This window comes from Carex rostrata, chromosome 1, assembly GCF_964058835.1.
Source record: "Carex rostrata chromosome 1, lpCarRost1.2, whole genome shotgun sequence".
Classification (NCBI taxonomy): Eukaryota; Viridiplantae; Streptophyta; class Magnoliopsida; order Poales; family Cyperaceae; genus Carex; species Carex rostrata.
In genome coordinates this window covers 1,184,197-1,194,357 of record NC_135918.1, presented here as the reverse complement: position 1 = coordinate 1,194,357, position 10,161 = coordinate 1,184,197, and the positions used below count along the sequence as shown (strand labels likewise).

The 10,161-nt window shown below is 35.7% G+C and overlaps 1 protein-coding gene across 1 annotated transcript; it reads left to right on the top strand.

Moving 5' to 3' along the window:
* Positions 1-1,170: 1,170 nt before the first annotated feature.
* Positions 1,171-4,776, top strand: LOC144551110 (protein SMAX1-LIKE 3-like). The gene is made up of 3 exons (XM_078298925.1): positions 1,171-2,558; positions 3,116-3,302; positions 3,559-4,776. Exons 1-3 carry the CDS (start codon positions 1,387-1,389, stop codon positions 4,660-4,662), a joined length of 2,463 nt encoding a protein of 820 aa, XP_078155051.1. The 5' UTR covers positions 1,171-1,386; the 3' UTR covers positions 4,663-4,776.
* Positions 4,777-10,161: the final 5,385 nt, after the last annotated feature.

The following is a 10,161-nucleotide window of genomic DNA, read 5'->3' as shown; positions in this document are numbered from 1 at the left end:
CCTTTAGTGCTCGTGAGCCGATTTCATGCTCGGACCATGTGACTTCCTAGAAGATTGTAAGGGCTCACCGATTTCACATTGTATTTATTTCTCATTGGGTAAAGAAATGCGCACCATCTAGAAGGTCGCGGGCCCCGGAGACGTAGACGTTAGTGCCGAACTCCGTAAACTACTCTTGTGTCAAGTGTCTCTAAACTCTACTATTTACTTTATTTATTTTATATTTTAGTTTAAAACCGAGTTATTCTAGTTTCCGCCAAGAATAACCTATGCTCCTAGAACACTCAAAAAGCTCTTTCTGGAGCTGCCTCTATAAACTCTAAACCCTATAGATGTGTGAGGGACTGTTAGCTGACTCATTTATATATACTGATACAGATTTCAGATTAATGAGTTGCATCAGCATAGTCGACCTCTGATCTCATTGCTCATGTCTGGTGGAAAGATGCATCAACAACAAATAATTGCATCTTCCTTTATTCAAAAGGAAAGTATACTTATAGTGACCTCGAAAAGTTTCAAAATAACTATGTTCCTAAACTTGGCTTTGCAGTGCTGGAGATTTTTGGGAAAGGCTTCATTAATTTGTTGTATATTAAAGATTGCTCAACAAGATATAAGCATACAAAGGGCTCAAAGATTGCAAGGTGAGCACAAGGCTCACCTTATATTCAAGATTACTTCATTAATCTTTGAGCCCTTTGGTGTATATTAAAAAATCCCATGCCCCTCTTTCTCGCATACACAAATAGATTCAAGCATAGACTACGTACACTAATGGAAGTGGCCAGTGAGTGTTAATAATTTCCATGGGAACCTTCAATACTGCTCGACACGTGGCTGGTGGGCCAAGTAGGAGAGGATTTTTTACTTGTACTCTGTACATTTTTGGTTTTTCTCTGTAAAAAATGAGAAAGAGTAATTAATTGATTTTAAAGATAATAGTAATCAATGTCATTTCGCCAGCACATGCATTCCACTTTGGACCGAAATTTTTTCCCTCCTCAACAAGAAAAGCACACCAATCTTCTCTCATCCCTATCTCGATCCATCCACCTCCTAACCCCACAAAAAGCATCTCTACCCCCAAAAGAAAGAAATATTTTTAAGCAAGGGACTACAGGAATATACACATACACATATACACCATCTTTTCTCCCATCTGGCCTCTTATACACTCTCTTACAATCTCAAACTATCACAGCCTCACTTGGATATTGACATCCTCAACAAAATCTCTCCCTTTCTTTTACTACCCTACTCCTACCAATGAAGTTAACCAAGAAAAACCCTCACTAACTACCTCCATTCAAACTATAACATCATCAAGACAAATAAATAATATAACCCTTAAATCAAAATCTTTTCAATAGAACCTAATTAAAGATGAGGGCCGGCGGGTGCACAGTGCAACAAGCCCTGACTGCTGATGCAGCAACAGTTGTCAAACAGTCGGTAAACCTTGCCAGGCGGCGGGGTCATGCGCAGGTGACTCCGCTCCATGTCGCTAGCATGATGCTCTCCTCGGCCAGTCTCCTGCGTGCAGCTTGCCTCCAATCTCACTCACACCCTCTTCAGTGCAAGGCTCTTGAGCTCTGTTTCAACGTGGCGCTAAATCGCCTCCCAACCTCCTCCACAATCTTGACCACTCACACATCTCACAATCACCATTTCCCGACTTTGTCAAATGCATTGATAGCTGCCTTTAAACGAGCCCAGGCACACCAGAGACGAGGAGGCACTGAGAGTCAACAACAGCCGTTGCTTGCCGTCAAAATCGAACTTGGGCAACTTATCATTTCTATTTTGGATGATCCGAGTGTAAGTCGGGTTATGAGAGAGGCTGGTTTCTCGAGCACGCAAGTCAAGATCCATGTAGAGAAGGCGGTTATGGTGGAGGCCTCTAGTACACCTGATGAAAGTACTAATAAAAATGAAAACAAATCAAAGGAGGCAACCATAGTTCATGGAAGCAGGGTCATGGGCCATGTTAGGAGTGAGGATGTGGTTAGGGTTTTGGATTGCTTGTCTAGTGTAAACAAGAGAAGTGTTATTATTGTGGGAGAGTGCGTGTCACTCTCTGAGGGTGTAATTAAGGTTGTAATGGATAAGATAGCCAAAGGAGAAGTGCTAGAAGATTTGAGAAATACACAACTCATACCATTGCCTCTGTCTTCTTTTAGGATTATGACAAGAGAAGAGGTGGATAATAAGGTAATGGAGCTAAGAAGCCTTGTAAGGAGTTGTTGTTTGGGGAGAAGAGGTGCCTTATTTATTTTAGAAGATTTTAAATGGGCTTGTGAGGCATGGGAAAACATTCGTCTGGAAAAGCAAATGAGTTATACTAACTATCGTTATTCGCCTATTGAACATATGATCATGGAAGTTAGTAGTTTGATTAATAATAGTAGTAACGAGAGGGTTTGGTTATTGGGATTTTGTACAAATAGCAGCTACATGAGTTGTACTCTCGGAGAACCTTCTTTAGAGACTCTTTGGTGCCTGCATTCTCTCGCCATTTCTGATATTGAAGGATTGGGTTTAAGTCTTTGTGAAAGGTTAGTGCCATTTATGCAAATTACTATATAACAATTGGTACAAAATGATTGTTGTTGGCTTCTTGTGCTGAGGTAGAAAAATAGAAATTCAATTTGCATTTTTTGACATCCTACCATCAAAAAAAAAGAAAGAAAAAAAAGAAGAAAATAATAGTTTGCATATAGTTATACTTTCTTACCATTGCATTCTGTATTGTTTCCATTCCTTCCATAAGCCATAAGTCAGTTAATGATGATTGGCGAAATGGTGAGAGCAATACCAGGGGCATTATATGATCAGTAACTAATTGGAGAATTATATTATCTACGTACGTACGTACCTTGCAATTTTAATTATACATTGGCAGTCACGATGCATTATGATGTATAGGTCGAAACTCATAACTTGCACATAGAAATTAGAAAATCATCAAATATGTTCCCGGGGGGGCATGAAGCACATCATCCGTTTATTTAGCACACATTTAATTATTGTTCCTTCAATTTTCTATTAGTTCAAAATATATATTATTCTTAACTTTGATTAACGAACTCTTAGCATATTTTTTTTCTTTCAGTGCCACACAAAACCAAACGAAATCAAAAGGATATACTGGAAACGGGTCAAGTTGGTTGTTGTCAGAAGGGGGAGTACAAGGAAGCCACACTGGTAAATCCGCTGAATGTTGCACAAATGATCAAAGCAACATTCCCTCGTGGCTTCAGCACAATGTAAAAGCGAAAAGAGCATGCAACAATATTCAGGTATTTTATTCTATGAACTTTTAAATGCAACAGGCTGTACCTAGATAAATTCGAACCAGTATACAAACATATATAGAAAGGAAGTACAAGCAGAATCTAGCACTAAAGTTCACATATACTTAATACAGAAATAAGTACGCGGGGAATAAAGTTTTTGAATCAATTACATTAGCTTACCTTCTTTTTAGTTCCTTTTCTTTCTCTGTTCCTTTTCCTCTCTAACTCATCGATATCAACCGGTGCTATCATTTTTTAGGAGCCACTTCAACTGAAAGATCATTGTATGAAATGGAACACTAGTGTAAGCAACTCATCTCTTGAGAGCCCGAGCGTCCATTCATCTGAGTTAACTTTAAGCTTCTCCACTACATTTCCTCCTTCACTTTCTACAAGCGCTACCTTGCACCATCTTTCCAATCAACCTTGGCCTTTGTCCTTTGAGAACAAAAATTCATGGAGAGATCATTATTGGCTCTCTGAGACAAATGGTGTGCAAGGAAAATGCACAATGTCCATGCACACTTCAAACCCTAGCTGTAACACTAACTCAAGTACTTCAGATGAAACGAGTAAGGCAAAATACCTTCCCAAGTTCAAGGAACTAAATGCTGAGAACCTGAAAACTCTATGCAATGCCTTGGAGAAAAAGGTCCCTTGGCAGAAGGTGGTCGTACAAGAGATAGCTAGTGCGATACTACAGTGTCGGTCTGGCATGATGCGAAGGAAGGATAGGTGCAGGGTTTCATCTGGTGTTAGAGAGGATGCGTGGTTTTTGTTCCAAGGAAGAGATAATGAAGGGAAAGAGAACATAGCTAGAGAGCTTGCGAGCCTTATCTTTGGTTCACATAACCACTTTGTCTCGTTCAGGCTTGGTACGTCCTCCCGGATCACTCGGTCTACTTCACCTGATAATATAATAAACAAAAGATCAAGGCTTGAGAGTGACCAAGGCTATCTCGAGAAATTATTTCATGCTTTACGTGAGAACCCTCACCGTGTTATCTTCATGGAGGATGTTGACCGATTGGACTACAATCGTAAAATGTGCATTACAAGGGCAATTGGGGGTGGTGTAATAAGGAATGATGTTGGTGAAGAAGTTAGTTTTCATGACTCAATTGTAGTATTGAGTTGTGATGTATTCAACTCGAGGTCACGTGCATGGTCACCTCAAGCTAAACATAAACTTTATCATGAAGAAAAGGAGTTGGCTAGTGATCAGAGAGAGGTGGATTCGGGTTTTTGTTTGGATTTGAATTTAAGTGCGGACGATAATACCGAGGAGTGTTGCTTTGATGATGTGGGGCTTTTAGAGACTGTCGATAAGGTCTTTTGCTTCAAATTACAAGAGGGTTTGTGATGTTCGGTTTGATGAAGTTAGCATGTTCATATTAGTGGTACTTAATTATTAGCTTTTTGCACTGTTTTACGTTTTGTTACTTTTATCAGGCAAAAAAAAAGACGAGGAAGATAATTAAGTTTTGTGGGGCTCTATTAGTTGATCAAGTATGCCCAATAAAAAATGAAAAAAAACTTGGACTGTGGAGACAGAGAAATGTTGACATGACATTATTCGATCAATATCCCAATAATAAGAAAAAAGAATCTTGAACCCTTCCTTCTCTTCGATCCTAAAGATAAGAAATTGTAATTAAATTGATAATCCTAAGTTTAGAACAGTAATTAGATTAGTCACAATTAGTGCTTAATATTTTACATTCTTAATTTTATCAAAAGTTTCATTTTTCATGAACTTCTGCGAAGTTTCAGCAATATTGGAAGTGCTAATATCTAACAAACGTTGCCCATCATCTATATATTAGCGAGGCATACAGGAATTGTGAAAATGTTTCGAGTTAGTCTTATACAATAGCAAGATCTTTGAATTACCAGCAATTCTAGTTCATATGGATTGATAATATATTGGTGGTTTTAGTTTTCCCTCTCTACTATAAAATAAATCCTAAAAATTATAATTTTTATTTGATGCATCTCTCATAAAATTAAAGAAGATTAATGATTGGTTTGATATATATATAGAGCTACCTCTACCTATGTCAGTGGCATTACAGGTGGAGTAAGTTAATCTACTTGAAGTAACTCACTTTGAATTAACTCATCTCCTACTTTTATCTTAATTACTCCTCTTCTTTTACTTCTCGTTTGATGGCTTAAGTATGAAGGTGTTTATTCCACCTCTTACTCCACAATCTAACATGGTCTATGATTTTCATTTTTAAAATATAAATTGAAAAGAAATAGGGTGTTATATTTTGTGGCACTAAATAATTGTGATACCAGAACACCTTTTCTATATACGTTATTATTAGGTTGTTTGATATTCAGATTGCATTTATAACATCTCAAAGAATTAAAAAAAGAAGAAGGCATTTATCATATGCAGACATGATTCCGATGAGAGAGGGATACAAGCTGAATGAGTATTTGGTGAATTAAGTAATTCAGCACGTGTAATAATTGGTTAGTTTAACTGTATCTGTAACGAATGGTGGGAATCCTGATCAACATAGTGATTTAGAGGATGTCAGACAACGCTTCCCTTACCTGTTAGAGCAGCGGTGGAATAAAAAAATTAAATAACTTTTCATAAGTTTTCACAATATTTGATTATTTAATTGTTGTTATTTATAGTATTAGTGAATTAGTATCTACGTACATTTTATGATCGATGCATCAGCTAAACACTTTTGATGCATAGAATCATTTAATACTCAAAAACCTTTGACTACATGCATGTATGTCTATCTATCTATCTATCTATATATATAGAGAGAGAGTAAGGCTACCATACATTGCAATGCATAGACATTCTTGTGCATTGGACTATAAATCACTGAATTCAAAGTCCAAATAACTGATCCAAACCGATCATCTTGTTCTTCATATTAATATGTGTTTGCAGACCAAATTTTATATTTTTTGGAATTTTTTTACTATTTATTAAGGCACTTTGAAAATCGCTGATCCAACGGTAACAGTAAAATCAAAAGGCATCGTTGGATTAGCGATTTTCAAAGTGGCTTAATAAATAGTAAAATTTTTCCAAAAAATATAAAATTTGGTCTGCAAACACATATTAATATGAAAAACAAGATGATCGGTTTGGATCAGTCATTTGGACTTTGAATTCGGTGATTTATAGTCCAATGCACAAGAATGCCTATGCATTGCAATGTATGGTAGCCTTGCTCATATATATATATAGAGAGAGAGAGAGAGAGAGAGACAGAGAGAGAGTGACTAATGTGCATTCGTATGCATATGGCCCGATATGCATACGGTTCAAATTTGAAATTTCAAAATCCAAAACGTCAATCCGAATCGTTCATCTTGTTATTAATATGTACTTGGAGACCAAATTTTACATTTTTCTGAATTATTTTACTATTTATTAAGCCACTTTGAAAATTGTTGATTCAATGGTGGCTTAACAAAACAGTAAAATTAGCAGCCACCGTTGGATCATAAATTTTCAAAGTGACTTAATAAATAGTAAAAAAATTCAGAAAAATGTAAAATTTGGTCTCCAAGCACATATTAATATGGAGATCAAGATGAACAGTTCGGATCGACGTTTCGAATTTTAAAATTTCAAATTTGGACCGTATGCATATCGGGCCAAATGCATACGAATGCACATTAGTCACACTCTCTCTCTCTCTCTCTCTATATATATATATATATGCTCATATATATAGAGTACGGCTAACGCGCTTCCTCTAGCATATGGGCCGAAATACTTCCGGTGGAAATTTGAAATTTCAAAATCTAAAAAGTCGATCTGAACCGTTCATCTCCTTCTCCATATTAATATCTGCTTGGAGACCAAATTTTACATTTTTCTGAAATTTTTTACTATTTATTAAGCCACTTTGAAAATCGCTGATCCAACGGTGGCTTAACAAAACAGTAAAACCATTGGATCAGCGATTTTCAAAGTGGCTTAATAAATAGTAAAAAATTTCAGAAAAATGTAAAATTTGGTCTCCAAGCAGATATTAATATGGAGAAGAAGATGAACGGTTCAGATCGACTTTTTGGATTTTGAAATTTCAAATTTCCACCGGAAGCATTTCGGCCCATATGCTAGAGGAAGCGCGTTAGCCGTACTCCATATATATATATATATATATATATATATATATATATATATATATAGAGGTTGGCTAAGATCAAAGTGGTAGTTCCTGAGCTTTGGTGCTACCAATTCGTTTTTCAATTTTGAAAGTTCAAAACGTCGATCCGAACCGTTCAAGTTGTTCTCCATATTAAATTGTGCTTGGAGACCAAATTTTACATATTTCTGAATTTTTTTACTATTTATTAAGCCACTTTGAAAACAGCTGATCCAACGGTGGCTTCTGATTTTACTGTTTTGTTAAGCCACCGTTGGATCAGCTGTTTTCAACGTGGCTTAATAAATAGTAAAAAAAATCATAAAAATATAAAATTTGGTCTCCAAGCACAATTTAATATGGAGAACAACTTGAACGGTTCGGATCGACGTTTTGAACTTTCAAAATTAAAAAACGAATTGGTAGCACCAAAGCTCAGGAACTACCACTTTGATCTTAGCCAACCTCTATATATATATATATATATATTCTTTATTCTAAAATTAACTCAAGTACTACATATTTCTTTTTGCTAAGATAAAGTGCTATCAACCACACTGTAAAACTTAACAAATATGTTAAGCTCCGCATCACTTCCACCGACCAATGAAAAATCAATATCACTTCATGTCGCCATTGCAGTGTAATTTAATTTGGAAGTCAAAACTTAAAATCCCCAATAACAATTAAATTAAGAAGTTATCCTTTACTTAATTTACACATTGGTCATGAGTTATCTAGCTAGTACTGCTAGTACTGCTCATGCACATGCAATGTGAGATGAGATCAACATCAGCATCACCTGACTAATTAAGTAATAAATATAATTTTGGCATTATTTTCATTTTAAGAGAGATCATGAAGGCACACTACTTCATGGTCTCCCCATTCACATAACTAAAATGATAAATATTCCTAATCATAGATTCATCTTGAGCCCCATTAGTGTTTTGTCATCATATACGGGAGCATACTGACTGCGTAGCTAGAAGTAATAGTACATTTATTATGCTCCCACTATTAGGTGCCAGATTTTCATTAGACCCTATTTTGAGCCATATGGGTCTGAGGGGAATATATATTGTTAGTGCAGGCTTATATGTAAAGGAAACAATCACTCTCTTGTTGAGAGTGATCTCCACTTTCTCAGATCAATGCATATATAAATTATAAACAAATTACGACTTCACTTTTGGGCTCGGAATCTCCAATAGTACAAACTGTGTTTGCACAATAACTAGATAGCTAAACCTAACTTCCCATTGAAATTGAGATGTACATAGCTTGGAGCGTTAAAAACTGTTAGTCATGATTAAATTTATTTTCGATATGTATGGAATATTATGTAAATTTTATTGATATTATCACTATGAATTAGCTTAATTAGCCAACATTACTGTTTATCTTTACTAATAAACACTATATACAATTACATTTCCTATTTTATTTAATCATTCATGAATTTGTAGCGGTGGTCTGACGAACTTGTCAATACTCCGTAAAATTTTGATGATGATCTAGAAAACTCTCATTTGTGCTCCGGCCAACTTTTGATGGAAAATTATTGACTTTGAAATTTAAATTATGTACATTATTATTTGCTTTAAATATTTCGGTGAAACTTATCGTCAAAAGTTCATCAAAGAACTGTCGGGTCTCTACAGCGTGCGAAATCTGCTACGTAGACCCAACACGTGGGCAATGCGGAAACACACATATAGATTTTATACATCGTACGAATTAACTCTGAACAACGTAGCACTTAAATATTTTTGACAAGTTAACGTTGATACTTAATTAGCATCTTCATAGGATGACCACAGTTTCCGGTGATTTTTTTTTTCAGAAAAAAGATAAATAGGATCTGACCCGTTTAATCTAAACTTTCAGCAAATTTTAACCTGGTTGGACAACTATGAGGACATAAAGTTGGTTATGTCCTGGATACACGAGGCTTTAAGATTTAAAGGAATACATTGAGAGACAGGGACATACAGTTGCATAATTCAAAAATTAGGGTTAGTGTAAATGAGTCACTTTAGAGGCAAGAGTGGATATCAATCTAGCTTCCTCAAGAGATGAAAAGCTCCCAATATTCAATGCAAATGTCATGCCATTAATAATAAAAAAATAATTCCCTTTCCAAGTTTTAGATCTCAAAACTCCAATAATTCCAATTAATGTAGTGGGTTGTGAAAAGCTTAATACAGAAAAATTAAAGAGATAAGCATCTACTCGTTGGGCCTCAATGCTTTAGAATCCTAGAAAGATAATTTCATCCTTTTCTCTCTCTGTACTCTGTTACCATCACTAAAATAACGCACCCAAGGTTAAGTATAGAACTTGTCGTGTACGACTTTCGGGTAAAAAGAAAAGATTTGATTAGGATTTTGATGTTTTCCTTGGTTTACGGACCTCGGGTGGAAGGATATCCGTATCCTCTTAGGTACCTGACTCAACACAATTGAAAAGGACGGTTCAGATTTAATTTCAACCGATTTTTGCTCGCAATGATTGAGAAGTAGGGATGTCAATGATACTCTTTTAACCGTTTATTGGACTCGTACCGTATTCGATAAGGCGGATATGAATGACTTTTTTTTTTCGTTAGCTTATTGAATATGGGTATGTGTAAGAATTTTTTTTTTGTTAGCAATAATTAGTGAATATAATAATGTTTGAGCAATAATTAGTGAATACTTTTGTTATTTAGTGTATTGTTT

Excerpts from the sequence above, each read along its gene's own strand:
- LOC144551110 (XM_078298925.1), top strand. The coding sequence starts at position 1,387 with ATGAGGGCCGGCGGGTGCACAGTGCAACAAGCCCTGACTGCTGATGCA. Across the intron at positions 2,559-3,115 it reads GGTTTAAGTCTTTGTGAAAG|TGCCACACAAAACCAAACGA; the intron begins GTTAGTGCCATT and ends TTTTTCTTTCAG. Across the intron at positions 3,303-3,558 it reads GAGCATGCAACAATATTCAG|GAGCCACTTCAACTGAAAGA; the intron begins GTATTTTATTCT and ends ATCATTTTTTAG.